General features: G+C 36.5%; 1 protein-coding gene across 1 annotated transcript in view; it reads right to left on the bottom strand.

The window, feature by feature from the left end:
• Positions 1-17,087, bottom strand: part of ENOX1 (ecto-NOX disulfide-thiol exchanger 1) — a 440,285-nt gene that overhangs the window by 32,790 nt on the left and 390,408 nt on the right. The window contains exon 14 of the mRNA XM_049778780.1: positions 9,339-9,441. Coding sequence (XP_049634737.1) covers positions 9,339-9,441 — 103 coding nt within the window. The remainder of the gene's footprint in view (positions 1-9,338; positions 9,442-17,087) is intronic.

Below are 17,087 nucleotides of genomic sequence, written 5' to 3'. Positions count from 1 at the left end.
CTCTACATCAAAAGTATTGACATATTCTATCACAAGTTCAGTGCATGCCAAATTCAAGATGTAGGCTCTATGTAGAAAGAACAGTATCAAATTGATCAAACATGAGGGTACTATAAAAGTCGTGAGATGTAAAGTGCTATTCTGCAATGCCCCTATAAAGTTTCAATTATTATATATTCAATGATATGACAATCTGTCTTCAAAAGGATTGATAGAAATTATTTTTATTGTGATTTATGACTTATTTTTCAAAGTGTCTATCTTTAGTTGATTTTAAATATAGTGTTTAATCCCCATTAATTATCTAAAGTTTGACACAATGATTGAACTCCCAAAGCACTCATAATTTAAATCTGCAAAGCTCCAAATAATGTTAGCTATAAAACATGTTGGGTAGTCTGCTATTCCTAATCCATATGCTGTATAATATAGACTAAATTTTTTATAAAATTAAAATGTTTGGAGTAAATGCATGCTTTTATCCAGATAATTTAGTGTTATAAACAATCATGGATAATTAGGATTTCTTATTGTTTACATTTTCTGTAGATGCAATCCACTTGAATACTTTATCTTCGACACAATCAAAATTTGTGCCACTGCAATTTCCTTTTTGCTTTTGGGCCACACCTAGTTACTCCTGACTATATGCTCAGAAATTATTCATGGCTCAGGGAACAATATGGGACACCAGGGGTCAAACCCAGGTCGTCCTGGGTCAACCACATATGCAAGCCTATGCAAGGCATATGCAAGGCATATGCATATGCCCTACTGCTGTGCTATTGCTCTGGTTCTGCCATTGTACATTTTTAAGATAACATGTATTAAAAAATTAACATGTATTATCTTAAAATAAACCAATCCAAGAGGGTGTTGAATTATCCAAATAGTACAGGCATTCAGAGGTGATAAAGATTTTCTGTAATTTGTATTTCCAAGCAAGATTTTTTGTCAGGTTCTTGGCCTTTTAGACTTACTTTTTTTTTTTTTTTAACTGAGTGAGCTATACTCATTCCTGCTCATTGACAAATAAATCCACTACATATCCTAGATAGGTTAAGTTATTCAGAGGGATGATTTCAGAAGAATTTCCAAGATTAGTTCAGATACCTCCAGCTAGATAAGAAGTTCAGGGGCTTCCATATAATTTTATTTATAAGAATTCTTCAGGAGAGGTTGGAGTGGTAGAGCATTTGCCTTGCACTCAGCTGATCCAGGAAGGATGCAGGTTCTATCCCTAGCATTCCATATGGTCCCCCCAGTCAGGAGTAATTTCTGAGCACAGAACCAGGAGTAACCCCTGAGCACCACCACTTGTGCCTCCCCCTCAAAAAGAAAGAATTTTTCAGGAAAGGTAGCCCTAGCTCCTGAAATACCTTACACTTCCTGATTTGTCCAGAGCATTTTGAGCCCCATATATTGTCATCATTTCTCTATCACAGTCCTTATTTCAATATTCCAGAATGATGAGTCACCAAATTCAATTAGCCAAGGTATATTTAAACACAGAGCATAATTCTATCCTTTGACAGTGTTCAAATTCTGCTTGTCTTGAGAGAAATTTTCTGTCCTAACATTTTGGGATGATTACGCTATATTTGTCAATAAAAGAGTACATATACATAGGAATTTTGAGGGAGATAGTTTGGGCAAGAAGATAACATACTTGTAATCACATTTTCATAAGTAGAGTAAAAAATAAAATACAAGATTGAGAGGTAAAGGAGAAATGAAGGAGAAATCTAATTTCTTAGTTTATTTCACACAATAATTCTCCAGTCTCTAGACTACCAAGAAGTTCTTAATTATTAGTTCAAAATGATTGACAACTTTTCTAACAGATATGTAGTATTCCATTGTGTATAGCACCATAACTTCTTTATCCAGTCATCTGTTTTGGGACACTAGAGTTGTTTCCAGATTGTGAGTACTCATGAGATTTGCAAATACTTGGATATATTTGGATAGTATTTTGATGTGTGAAGTGAATCTGAGGGACAGATAGAATGATCATATTCATTTGTGGAATATAAAGAAACAGTAGAGGAATAACTAATGCAGAATGACAGTAGAAATGAAGGAAAGAAGAACTGGTCTTTAGTAGGAAGCTTGTCACTATGTGAAGAGAAAGGAGAAGATATGACAAGGAAGAGCCATTACAACAATGATGTCACCCAACTGAGAGAAATTGTGAGTGCTGTCTGTGTGTGTGTCTCCTGTCCTGTCGCCTGAACCTCTTGGGAGTAGGCCAAAAGAGGCTCCAGAAAACTCGCTCTCCCAGAGGCTCATTCAAGGAACTGCTTCATAACGTGAAAACCGGCTATAAGCAGTACTTTGCAGAAGTCAGGTCCCCTGTTTGTGACGTCAGGCTGGGAAAATCTACGACCTATGCCACTTCGCTATGCAGCTGTGCACTCTTTCTAAAAAAAGAACGCCATTGAAATAAGAAGAAAAAAAATCACACTAAGAACTGTGCTGGATTACTGAAGCCCAGCATTTCTCCCTAGACTGTCTTCTCTACTGTATGCTTGTGCCTAAGATTTGATCCTGTGTGAGGCTTCATCCATGGAGGACACCCTTTCCTCGGAGGCAAGTCAACCCACCCATAAAGGGCGGAGCCAGAGGAGCATGTCCACGTATATCATTTAGCCAATGAATACTACCACAACATGTAGAAAAACCCACAATACAAGTATGACAACGGGGAAACAACGCAGGCCAGCATCAGACATAGAGAATGAAGATGACAGTTCTGATGACCAGAAAACGACCAACCAACTAATCAATCTCTCAGATAAGGAGTTTAGACAAGCAATATGGAAGATGCTCAAAGAACTCAAAGAAATCATGGATCTAGTTGAACAGAACACCAATAAGAACCAAGAAAATGTGAAGACAGAAATCAAAAAACTCCAAACTGAAACAACAGGTCAAATAACAGGCCTAAAAAAATCAGTAAACAAATTGAATGACAAAATGGATAAGCTCTACACAAGGGTAACAGAAGCTGAGAATACAATTGGTGCTGTGGAAGATGAGATACATAACAATTCCATACAGTGGGAGAGATTGGAAAAAAAACTTAAAGCAAATGAACAGACAGTGGAAAAATTAGTCAAAGAATGGGAACAGATGAAAATAGAAGTCTATGATAAGCTCAACAGAAACAACTTCAGAATCATTGGAGTCCCAGAGACCTAGGAAGAAAATTTCCAGGAAGAATCAATGGTCAAGAACATCATTAAAGAGAAACTTCCAGACTAAAGAATATATGCGATCAAATCCTGCATGCTCAAAGAGTACCAACCAAAAGAGACCCCAGAAAAAATACCCCAAGACACATCCTAATCACAATGACAAATCCCACAAAAAGAGACAGAATTCTGAAAGCAGCAAGATCAAAAAGGGAAATTACATTCAAGGGAGCATCCTTGAGATTTACAGCAGACCTGTCACCAGAAAGACTCAAGGCCAGAAAGCAGTGGTGGGACATAGTGACAAAACTCAATAAAATGAACGCTTCACCTAGAATACTGTACCCAGCAAAACTCACGTTCTGGTTTGATGGATAATACATGATTTCACAGACAAAAAACAGCTCAGAAACTTTACAGACTCAAAACCAGTCTTAAGAGAAAAACTGAAAGTCCTAATTTAAGACAAGACTGACCAAAAGACACACCAAATTTTGATATAAAGATGGCATTAAACCCCAGGACTATTCTTTCTCTTAATGTCAATGGACTAAATGCACAAGTTAAGAGACACAGAGTAGCTAAATGGATTAAAAACTCAATCCAACCTTCTGTTGCCTACAAGAAACGTACCTGAATAGTCAGAACAAACATAGACTCAAAATAAAAGGCTGGAGAAAAATTACCCAAGCACACAACACCCATAAAAAAACTGGAGTGGCCATACTAATATCAGATAATGCAAACTTTATACTCAGGAAGGTTGTAAGGGACAAAGATTGACATTTTATATTAATCAAGGGGTATGTAGAGCAGGAAGAAATCACTCTCCTAAACATATATGCACCGAATGAGGGGCCAGCAAAATATTTAATACAATTGTTGACAAATATGAAAAATAATATCAATAACGACATAATAATTGTGGGGGACCTCAAAACGGCTTTATCAACACTGGATAGGTCAACCAGACTGAAACCCAACAAGAATATACTAGACCTGAGGAGATAAATGAAAGAAAGAGACCTAGTGGATATATATAGCACACTCCATCCCCAGAAACCTGGATACACATTCTTCTCCAATGTACATGGGACATTCTCCAGGATAGACTACATGCTGGCACATAAAACATAACTCCATAATATCTAGAAGATAGAAATCTTGCAGACTACCTTCGCTGACCACAAGGCTCTGAAATTATATGTGAATTCTAAAGGGACACAGAAGAAAACTAACACCTGGAAGTTCATCAGCCTCAAACTTAATAACCAGTGGGTCCAAGATAAAATCAAAGAGGAAATCAAAACTTTACTGTAAACAAATGATAATAAATACACAAACTATCAGAACTTATGGGACACAGCAAAGAAGTACTGAGAGGAAAATTTATAGCTTTGCAAGCACACATCAGGAAGGAAGAAGGAGCTTACCTGAGTAGCTTAATGACACAGCTAATAGAACTAGAAAGTGCTCAACAAAAGGACCCAAAAATAGGAAGACAGAAGGAAATAACAAAACTGAGAGCAGAAATCAATGAAGTGGAAACCAAAAAAACAATCTGAAAGATCAATGAAAGCAGAAGTTGGTTCTTTGAAAAAATAAACAAGATTGATAGACCACTGGCAAAACTAACAAAGAAAGAGAGAGAGAAACTTGATAACTCGTATTAGGAATGAAAAAGGAGAGATCACTACTGATATGGCAGAGATTCAAAGGGTAATCAGAAACTACTTTGAGAAACTCAATGCCACTAACAATGAGAACCTGGAAGAAATGGATAAATTCTTGGACTCTTATAATATTCCACAGTTGAAGGAAGAGGATGTAGCATATCTAAACACCCCCATCACTATTGATGAAATTAAAACGGTAATCAAATGTCTGTAAAAAAAAAAAAGCCCACATATGGATTCAATAATGAATTCTTTTAAACTTTCCAAGAGAAACTACTTCCAATTCTGGCAAGACTCTTTCATGAAATCGAAAAAACGGAATCACTTCCAAATAGCTTTTATGAAGCCAACATCACCTTGATACCTAAACCAGACAAATATGCTACAAAAAAAGAAAATTACAGACCAATATCGCTGATGAATGCAGATGCAAAGATCCTCAACAAAATCCTGGCAAATAGGATTCAATGCCTCATTAAGAAGATCATCCACGGGCCCGGAGAGATAGCACAGCCGTGTTTGCCTTGCAAGCAGCCGATCCAGGACCAAAGGTGGTTGGTTCGATTCCCGGTGTCCCATATGGTCCCGTGTGCCTGCCAGGAGCTATTTCTGAGCAGACAGCCAGGAATAACCCCTGAGCACCACCGGGTGTGGCCCAAAAAACAAACAAACAGACAAAAAAAAAAAGATCATCCACTATGATCAAGTAGGTTTCATCCCAGGAATGCAAGGATGGTTTAACATCCATAAATCTATCAACATAATACACAACATCAACAACAAGAAAAATAAAAGTCACATGATCATATCAATAGATGCAGAGAAAGCATTTGATAAGGTCCAACACCCATTCTTGATTAAAACTCTCAGCAAGATGGGTATGAAAGGAACCTTTCTCAATATAGTTAAGGCCATCTACCACAAGCCAGTGGCAAATATTATCCTCAATGGAGAAAAACTAAAAGCCTTCCCTCTAAATTCTGGCATCAGACAAGGCTGTCCTCTCTCACCACTCCTATTCAACATAGCACTGGAAGTACTTGCTATAGCGATTAGGCAAGAAAAAGATATCAAGGGAATCCAGATAGGAAAGGAAGAAGTCAAGCTCTCACTGTTTGCAGATGACATGATACTCTAAGAAAACCCTCAAGACTCTACCAAAAAGCTTCTAGAAACAATAGACATGATCATATAGTAAGGTGTCAAAATTAACACAGAAAAATCAATGGCCTTTATATACACCAATAGTAATAAGGAAGAAATGGACATTAAGAAAACAATCCCATTCACAATAGTGCCACACAAACTCAAATATCTTGGAATCAACTTGACTAAAAATGTGAAGGACCTATACAAAGAAAACTATAAAACTTTGCTCCAAGAAATGAGAGGACACGCGGAAATGGAAACACATACCCTGCTGATGGATTGGCAGGTTTAACATCATCAAAATGGCAGTACTCCCCAAGGGATTGTACAGATTTAATGTGGTCCCTCTCAAGATACCTGTGACATTCTTCAAAGAAGTGGATCAGGCACTTTTGAAATTCATTTGTAACAATAACCACCCTAGAGTAGTTAAAGCAATCACTGGGAAAAAGTATATGGGAGGAATTACTTTCCCAACTTTCAACTGTACTACAAAGCAATAGTTTTCAAAACAGCATAGTATGGGAATAAAGACAGGCCCTCAGATCAGTAGAATAGGCTTGAATACTGAGAGAATATTCCCCAGACATACAGTCACCTAATTTTTGATAAAGGAGCAAGAAATACTAAATAAAGCAAAGAAAGCCTCTTCAGTAAGTGGTGTTGGTACAACTGGCTAGCCACTTGCAAAAAATTGAACTTAGACCCCCAGTTAACCTCATGTACGAAGGTAAAATCCAAATGGATTAAAGACCTCGATATCAGACTCGAAACCATAAGAGGGATACTTGAGACACTGATTTAGGAAAGTGGACACGGTTGAAGGAACTGGTGCTCAAACATTGTATGCCTGAAACTAAATCACGAGTCACTTTGTTATTTTGCAATTCATGACAATTCAACTAAAAAGTCAAGTATTAATTTATATTTTGTTCAACTTGAACTTCAAATTTTAATATAGGTAAGAAATCAGCTAGGAAAAGGGTGTGGAGGGGGTTGGAGAAGTGATGCAAGCGGTATGGCGCTTACCTTGCATGCAGTAACCTAGGACAGACCACAGTTTGATCCCCTAATATCCCATATGTTTCCCCAAGCCAGGAGTGATTTCTGAGCACATAGCTAGGAATAACCCCTGAGCATCACTGTGTGTGGTCCAAAAACAAAAACAAAAAAAAGGTGTGGAATATCCTAGAACAATTTACAATTGATTGTGTGCACTTTTTATTGCAGATGGTGACTTATTAAATTACTAAATGCTTGATGTCTTTCTAATTTTTTTTTTTTTGGATTTTTTGGGCCACACCCAGTAATGCTCAGGGGCTACTCCTGGCTATGTGCTCAGAAGTTGCTCCTGGCTTGGGGGACCATATGGGACACCGGGGGATCGAACCGCGGTCCGTCCAAGGCTAGCGCAGGCAAGGCAGGCACCTTACCTTTAGCGCCACCGCCCGGCCCCCTTTCTAATATATTTTGTTTATTCATAGCACTGTACTCAGGAATCACTCCTGTCAGGCTTGGAGGACCATATGAGAGGTCATAATCAGACTGGTCAGCTGTTTTCAAGGTAAGGATACAACTGTTGTACTGTTTCTCTTGGCCCCTCTTCTTTTTGTTTAAGGCATTTGAATGTACCAATTAAGCCCCCCCAAGACCTCACCAGAAGTGATAAGTGATGTTTTATCAATATAATTTTTCTGTCAATCCCTTAACCTACAAAGTAAAGCATATTATATTTTAAATTTTGAAATAGTTGACTGAAAAGCGTGTGTGTGAGTGGGGGGGTTGTGTGTGTGCATTTATGTATTATTTAGAAGATATTGTTCATGGAGTGTTTTCTCCATCTAGACTAGAAAAGGAGATGCAAGTGAATCCACAGGAAGGAAATAAAGAAAATGGAGGTCCCATTGTTAAAGTTTTCAAGAGGTCTGTGCAATTCAGACCTATGTATAAGGGAAGGTTATTGCTGATCATTATGTGCTTTGTTCATATCTTAAAAGCAGTGTAAGAAAGAAAGCACAACTTTGTCATATTATGCAAATGTTAAACAGTTGTCAGAGTTTGACATGTTTTCTAATAGAAAAAAAAATCCAGTTGCTAACTACACGAGTTCATTTTGGGTTCTTGGAACTGATAGCACATCAGCATGTTATGGAACTTGTGTATGGAATGTTATTACTGTTGTAGATCATCAAGGAGAAAAAAATTGTTTTTTCATGAAGTATCTTTAAGTTGATGTCATATTCAATAACTCTGTAGTTGAAAAATCTATATATGATGGATGAACTTTGGACAATCTTTTGAATATAATTCCTCCTGTGCTAGCTTCCACAGACCTCAGTGTACCTGTCATTTTGAGGAGAATTCATGCTATATTTAGAAAATGCAACCAGGTGCTATGTTTGTTGATAATAAACTGCAAAACTACCATTTGTCTCAAGGTACTATAGTCTCATTCTTCACTCTGAACCTCACCACAAAAGAGACAGTATTAACTTGGAAGCCCTTACTTGAGTCAGTGCCAAAGCCATAGCCTGAATCAATTCTGAGCATCAGGAAGTAAATAAACTCTCCTGTATAGCTTAGGAAATAGTTCAGACATACAGACTTCCAAGTGGAAACATTCCCAACATGTCCTCTTTTGGGACTCTTTGTTTTGAAAACGACTAGCACTGCTGAATCTGCAATTGAAGACTATAAATTGAAAAAATGTAAATCTGTGTATCTTGTTCACAGAACAAAAATGCCAGCTACATATATTTTGTGGAATGACAATGTTTTCAGGTGACCAGAAACCTCCTTTGTTTTTATCCCCTTTTTAGTAGCTAGCATGTTTCATTTATCTTGGTTACAGGAAACCAAGAAATCCTGGATCATACTATACTGAATTATTTTAGCAACAGAAGTCTGGTTTTCACTCTCACCAGCATTACAGGGCATAGCATATTTTAGCTTGAGGATATAACTTGATTTGGATCTTTTGGAATAAGGCAAGTCTGGCCCCCAGTTGGAAATGATATCTCCAAATTTGATATTCAAATATGTATTATATAAGTTAACTTGTCTTCCTGAACTCAGTTTTTTCATCTGATATATCTGACATGTAGCTAACATACAAGGTTGCAGAAGAGTAAAACTTTCTCCCATTGGTTTGTATGCTTCTAATATAAATACAATATAATCTACCTTAATAAATTAATCTTGTCTCTAACCAGAAGGCAGTTATCAAATCATAACTAGAGGTGAATTACTTAAGTATTATTTGGTAAACTGCCTAGTTATTATTAAGTGCACTACAAGGAAAACAGAATTTCCTTACCTATTAGCAGAGCTTCTTTCTCTGATTTTAAGCCTTGGCTTCTTTTCTCACTATTACCCTCTCGATCTTGGTTGACCAGTGAGACTGTCAACACGTTGATCTCCTAGATATTTGAAAAACAAAACCATAAATATATTTATGTAGATTAGTACATTTTATTAAAGCCACCAAGTGTCTTGAATACTGCAAGGTCAATATTTAAAGGTCATCAAATATATTTACAGCCAAATAAATCAGATGTATTTACAACCAAATATCAACTTTTTATAAATAAATGATCTTTTTGTTCAACAGTAGACTAGAGAATCTAAAACTTAGACTCCTACCACAAAACTTTCCACAGACTGGCAAGTCTGGCACAAATTATCTTGGGGTTTTGTAGATGCCTTGATTAAATTCAGAAAAAGCTGTATTTTACTGTAGGTACCTTAACATTTTTAATTTCAAATCTGAAAGATATCCTGAAAGGTAATTTATATTACCTTGCTATAATTTGTCTGAGTATATGGGGGAAACAGGGTCTAATGGAAAGGTGAGATAAAATTCTTGTGAGGAGTGTTTAAGTTGAGTATGTATTTATTCTTATATACATACTGCAAAAGGTAGATAAAGCAAAGGTTGGGAGATTCTTTCCTTTGAAAACAAAAATAAAGAACTGTACAACAAACCAGAAGAAATGAATCACCAAAGATGGCCAATTTTAGTTCTTCACTTAGTATTTTTAATGTAAAAACAGAGAAAATGAATTAATACATTTCTTCCCAGACTTGATACAGTGGATATAAATGGAGAATGAAATAATGAAAAATTAATTCTAATTATCAGAGTCATGCACTGCATATCTGTGACAATAGTATTAATAGGGTTGGTTAGCCATTTTTTTCTTATTTAAATAAATTTCTGATTGAATCACTATGATATACTTTTACAAAGTTGTTTGTTTTTTAGTTTCAATAATACAATGTCCAACACCCAGTTGGACACCCAACACTTCACCAGTGCACATTGTCTGTGACCAATGTCCCAGTTTGCTTCCCACCTTCCTCACTGCCCTCCCTCCTGCTCGCCTTACTGCCAGATGCCCTTCTCTGTCTCTCTGTCTCTCTCTCTGTTCTCTCTCTGTCTCTCTGTGTCTCTCTGTCTCTCTCTGTCTCTGTCTCTCTCTCTGTCTCTCTCATTCTCTCTCTGTCTCTCTCCTATCCACCATAATCTGCAGTATGGCTATTGAAGAGGTATCAATATCACTTTACCTCCTTTTAGCATCATTTTTATTTATTTATTTATTTTTAAATTTTTATTTTGATCATAGTGGCTTACATATCTTTTACATTAGTATTTTAGGTACATATTAACATTGAATCAGGGGAATACCCACCACCAAATTTGTCCTCCCCCCTTCCCTGTTCCCTTTCTGCAACCCATATCCCCTACCATCACCCCCCGGGCTGCTAGAGTAGGTGGTCCCCTCTTTGTCTAGCTTACTATCAGTGATCATACATCTGTTTGGTACTGGTGCCCTCCCTTGTTTCTCCCTCTATTTGAGAGGCTAAGCTAGATAAATCGAGTTATGTGGTTTTGTTTGAGGGAAAGAAAAGCAATAGAATGGGGTAAAGAATAAGGAAAAAAAATAAAAAAATTAAAATATGCTGAAAATGGGTGGAGTCCTTCTAGTGGCTATCAACCTCAGTTTGAGAGAGGACATGAAGAAGATAATTGAAACACCATAACAGTACAAAAATAAATGTCAAATTAAATATCCAGTGAGGCCTTGAGCAATAAAGAGAAGCACCACACAATAGCCTTGGTTCTGAAATCAACTCATGCCGGAGTGCAAAAAGAAAGAGAAAGATAAAATAATATAAAATAAAAAAGGAGACATCAACTTCAATATCTACACCAAAATAAGAATGTCAAAAAAACAATCAATCAATCAATCAATCAATATATATGTGGAAAAATTATTATTTTGTGCTTTTTTCCCACCTTTTTTTTCCCTTTCCCCTCCTGCATAGGCACAGTAACTATTGGGGATATTATAGAGGGAATTCCCTTGGTCTAGGAGATAGGGTCTCTCCATCCCTGAAGTATACTGTCATGGGATTAACTATAGACTCCTTGAATGATCATTTACTCTCCCCTCAGTCTTTTAGCACCATTTTTTGTTTACAGTGATCATTTTCAACTATCATTGTCACAATGGTTCCTTCTGAAGCTAAAACACTCCCCTGTTGGTTGTGGCAGTTTCCTATCATGTAGCAGTACCCCTGGCCCTCATCTATATTGTCTTTGTCTTTATGAGCTATAACACTAATTTATTTTATATCTCATGAGTACAGTCATTTTATGTCTATACATATCCCTCTAATTTTCCTCCATGTCAATCCACTTATAAGCAAATTCTATGACTTCATTTTTCCAAAGATCAGTGTAGTATTCCACTGTCGAGATACAAGTTTCTTTATTCACTCATATGTTCTCAGAGATTTGGGTTGTTACCAGATTCTCATTATTGTTAATAGTGCTTAAATGAACATAGGAGGGCAAAGTGCTTTTTTTTGCATTTTATTTTTGGTTCCCTGTATGTATTCCAGGAACAGCATTACTGGGTCACATAGGAGTTCAATTTATAGCTTTTTGAGAAAAAAATATTGTCCCTATTGTTTTAGAAAATGGCTTCTACATTCCACCAGCAGTGAATAAGAGTCCCTTTCTCCATGCATCCACATCAATACTGGTTGTTCTCGATGTGTGCCAGTCTTGTGGTATAGTATAGATTTATAGCTCCCTTATGATTAATGATGTGGAGTACTTTTACATGTGCCTTTTGGCCATTTGTATTTCTTATTTGAGGAAATGTCTGTTAATCTCTCCTTTTTTGAGGGTGATAGGTGGTTTTCTCTTGGTAAGTTCTATTAATACCTTTTATCTCTTACATGTTAAACCCTTATCAGATGGGTATTGGGTGAATAATTTCTCCCATTCTAGGGGTGGTCTTTGTATCATGATTCTTATTTCCTTTGGGGTGCTTCTTGATTTAATGTAGATCCATTTGATTATCTTTGCTTCCATATGGTTGATCAATGATATTTCATCTTTAAAAATACTATTAGTTTCAATGTCATGGAGAGTTCTGCTTATGTTTTCCTTGATATACCTTATTTTTCATACCATAAGATGTATATTTTTTTCTCCAAAAGATGGGGGAAAATATTTGTGTATCTTATGGAGTAAATGCCACCTGGAGTTGAAGTCTGAGTGAAGGAGAAAGAGCATATTCTAACCATTTGATATCCCCAGAGTTACACCCCCTTCGTTGCGCACAGACACACCACACAGTAGAGCAATCAGGTTAATGCGCTTTCACCATCACATATAGAACTTTTGATTAAGACTATTTGATTGCTGCTGTGACTTTTGTTTTTTATATTAACAAAAATATTTAAAATATTTTTTATTTTTTGATGTAAAAAAAAGTTAGCTAAATGTATTTAACCAGCTGTAAACAGCATATTGTAAATATACTTCACCCTCGCAGACTGGTTGTTCCCAGATGGTGTCTTCTGATGTTGTCTTATGTTCCATTTACTAAATATTTTAGTACACAATTTGCTTTATAATATTTTTTTCTTGTTTACCTCATCTAAAAACTATGTGAGTCTTATGGTCAGGTGCATATTATAGAGCAAAAATATGGCACTTTATGATTTCAGGTCTGATATGAGGTCTCTTTAATCCATTTTGATTTAGCTTTTTTCATGGTGTCTGGAAGAGGTATGAGTTTAGTTTTTTGCATGTAGTTGACCAGGACCACACGACTTGTTGAAGAGACTTTCCTTGCTCCAATTCACATATTTTTGCACCTTTGTAGAAAATTAACTTTTAATATACCTGACGATGTCTCAGTATATTCAACTCTATTCTATTGATCGAGGAGTCTGTTTTTATTCTAATTCCATGATATTTTAATTACTACCACTTTATAGTACAGTTTGAAGTTGTAAAAAGTGATGCCTTCTCATATTTTAAAAACCTAAATTTGCTAATTGTGATTTGTTAATTGTGAAGGTTTGTTGCCCATATGAATTTCAGGAATGTTCTATTTCTTTGAAAAACGTCATAGGCATCCTTATAGGAACTGTACTCAATTTGTACAATTCCTTGTAGAGTACTGCTAATGTAAAAATATTAACCATCCCAATCCATGAGCAGGGAGTGTGCTTTTCTTGTGCTTTCTTACAGCAGTGCGTGGTGATATTTTTGCATAGGTCTTTCACTTCTTAGTTGCTTCTGAGTTACTTGATTTTCTGAGGCACAATTATGAATGGGATTGTTTTATTTTGATGTCTCTTTTTCATTATTTGTATATAGGAAAGTCACAAACTTTTGAACTTTAATTTTGTGGCCTGACACTACTGTAAAGATCTCTTGTTTATAGAAGCTTTTATTGTGAAGTCTTTAGGGTTTTCTAAATAAAGTACCAGATAATCTGCAAAATAGAGCCTGAATTCTACTCTTCTTATCTGGATCCCTTATATCTTTTTCTTGCCTAATTGCTATAGAAAGTACTTCCCTCCAGTAGTATATTGAATAGAAGTGGCAAGAGTGGACAACCTTATCTAATGCCAAATCTTAGGGGAAAGGCTTTCAGATTTTCCTCATTAAGTATAATATGTGTTTGTGGTAAATGGCTTTAAGTATATTGAAGAAAGTTCCTTCAATTCCCATTTTGCTAAGGCTTTTATTTTTCTTTAAAAACCATGAATTGGTGTTGTATCTTGTCAAGCATTTTCTCTTCATCTAATGATATGATTATATAATTTTAATTTTATGAATATGATATATTATGTAGATTGAATTGCATATGTTACATCAAAATGCTTGAGTCTTTCTGAGGAAAATTTTTTTCTGAAAGTCCTCTATTAAAGAAGGATCACTATCTAAGTCATTATTTTCATTAGATGGGGCTTTATCTTCCTAAAGAATAAAAATTAGGAAAGGAAGAATAGAAAAGAGCTTAAAAAATGTGAAAAATGATTTTAGCATATGTTAACTAGACTCTGTAACATAGGTGTTTTGGTTAGTTTATTAACTAATTTGACCAGGTAAAATATTATAGAAAATTTTGGGGAGCATGTGAACATGAATATGCATAAACTATCTGAAGGCAACCAAAACAAAATTCAGTGCATGCCAATGAAAATAGATCTGTGAGCTATATTTAATGTATGATGCATAGGGACAAGTTGAAATTGCTCAGAAAGAAGACTCTCGGAAACTACGCCTGCCCAGTGGGGCCAGACTGTGAAAAATTGTGAGTGCTGCCTGTGTGTGTCTGTCTACTGTCCTGTCGCGTGAACCTCTTGGGAGTGGGCCGAAAAGAGGCTCCAGAGGTTCTTTCTAAGGAAAGAACACCATTGCAACAAGAAGAAAAAATCACTGTGCTGGATCACTGAAGCCCAGCATTTCTCTCTGGACTGTCTTCTCTGCTGTGTGCTTGGGCCCAAGATTTGATCCTGTGTGAGGCTTCATCCACGGAGGACTCCCCTCCTTGGAGGCAAGTCGACCCATCCAGAAATGGCAGAGCTAGAGGAGTGTGGCTGCGCACATCATTTAGCCAATGAATACCACCACAATACGTAGAAAAACCCACAATACAAGTGTGACAATGGGGAAACAATGCAGGCCAGCATCAGACATAGAGAATGAAGATGACAATTCTGATGACCAGATAATGACCAACCAACTAAGCAACCTCTCAGATAAGGACTTTAGACTAGCAATATGGAAGATGCTCAACGAACTCAAAGAAACGATGGATCGAGTTGAACAGAAAACTAATAAGAACCAAGAAAATATGAAGACAGAAATCACAAAACTCCAAACTGAAATATCATGTCAACTAACAGGCCTGAAAAACTCAGTAAATGAAGTGAATGACAAAATGGATAAGCTCTGGGACAGGGTATCAGAAGCTGAGAACAGACTTGGTGCTGTGGAAGATGAGATAAATAACAATTCCATACAGTGGGAGAGATTGGAAAAAAAAACTTAAAGCAAATGAACAGACAGTGGAAAAATTTGTCAAAGAATGGGAACAGATGAAAATAGAAGTCTATGATAAGCTCAACAGAAACAACTTAAGAATCATTGGAGTCCCAGAGACCCAGGAAGAAAATTTCCAGGAAGAATCAATGGTCAAGAACATCATTAAAGAGAAACTTCCAGAGCTAAAGAATATATGTGATCAAATCCTACATGCTCGAAGAGTACCAACCAAAAGAGACCCCAGAAAAAATACCCCAAGACACATCCTAGTCACATTGATGAATCCCACAGATAGAGACAGAATTCTGAAAATAGCAAGATCAAAAAGGAAAATTACATTCAAGGGAGCATCCTTGAGATTTACAGCAGACCTGTCACCAGAAACACTCAAGGCCAGAAAAGAGTGGTGGGATATTGTAACAAGATTGAATGAAATGAACGCTTCACCTAGAACACTGTATCCAGCAAAACTCATGTTCTTGTTTGACGGAAAAATACTTGGTTTCACAGACAAAAAACAGCTCAGAAACTTTACATACTCAAAACCAGTCTTAAGAGAAAAACTGAAAGACCCAATTTAAGAAAAGACTAACCAAAAGACACACCAAATTTCAATATAAAGATGGCATTAAATCCCAGGACAATTCTTTCTCTCAACGTCAATGGACTAAATGCACCAGTTAAGAGACTGAGTGGCTAAATGGATCAAAAAACTCAATCCAACCTTCTGCTGCCTACAAGAAACGCACCTGAATAGTCAGAACATAGACTCAAAATAAAAGGCTGGAGAAAAATTATCCAAGCAAACAACACCCATAAAAAAGCTGGAGTGGCCATACTAATATCAGATAATGCAAACTTTATACTCAGGAAGGTTGTAAGGGACAAAGATGGACATTTTATATTAATCAAGGGGTATGTAGAGCAGGAAGAAATCACTCTCCTAAACATATATGCAGCAAATGAGGAGCCAGCAAAATATTTAATACAATTGTTGACAAATCTGAAAAATAATATCAGTAACAACACAATAATTGTGGGAGACCTCAACACGGCTTTGTCAACACTGGATAGGTCAACCAGACTGAAACCCAACAAGAATATACTATACCTGAGGAGAGAAATGGAAGAAAGAGGCCTAGTGGATATTTGCAGATGACATGATACTCTACTTAGAAAACCCTAAAGACTCTAAGAAAAAGCTTCTAGAAACAATAGACTCATATATCAAGGTGGCAGACTACAAAATTAACACACAAAAATCAATGACCTTTCTATACACCAATAGTAATAAGGAAGAAATGGACATTAAGAAAACAACCCCATTCACAATAGTGCCACACAAACTCAAATATCTTGGAATCAACTTGACTAAAAATGTGAAGGACCTATACAAAGAAAACTATAAAACTCTGCTCCAAGTGGTGTTGGCACAACTGGCTAGCCACTTGCAAAAAATTGAACTTAGACCCCCAGTTAACCTCATGTTCAAAGGTAAAATCCAGATGGATTAAAGACCTCAATATCAGACATGAAACCATAAGATATATAGAACAACACATAGGCAAAACACTCCAGGACATTGAGACTACAGGCATATTCAAGGAGGAAACTGCATTCTCCAAGCAAGTGAAAGCAGAGATTAACTGACAGGGGTCCTCAAACTATGGCCCGTGGGCCACATATTGTATTTATTCCCATTTT

The sequence above is a fragment of the Suncus etruscus genome, chromosome 8, assembly GCF_024139225.1.
Source record: "Suncus etruscus isolate mSunEtr1 chromosome 8, mSunEtr1.pri.cur, whole genome shotgun sequence".
In the NCBI taxonomy this organism is placed as follows: Eukaryota; Metazoa; Chordata; class Mammalia; order Eulipotyphla; family Soricidae; genus Suncus; species Suncus etruscus.
This window is presented reverse-complemented; position numbering and strand designations above follow the sequence as displayed.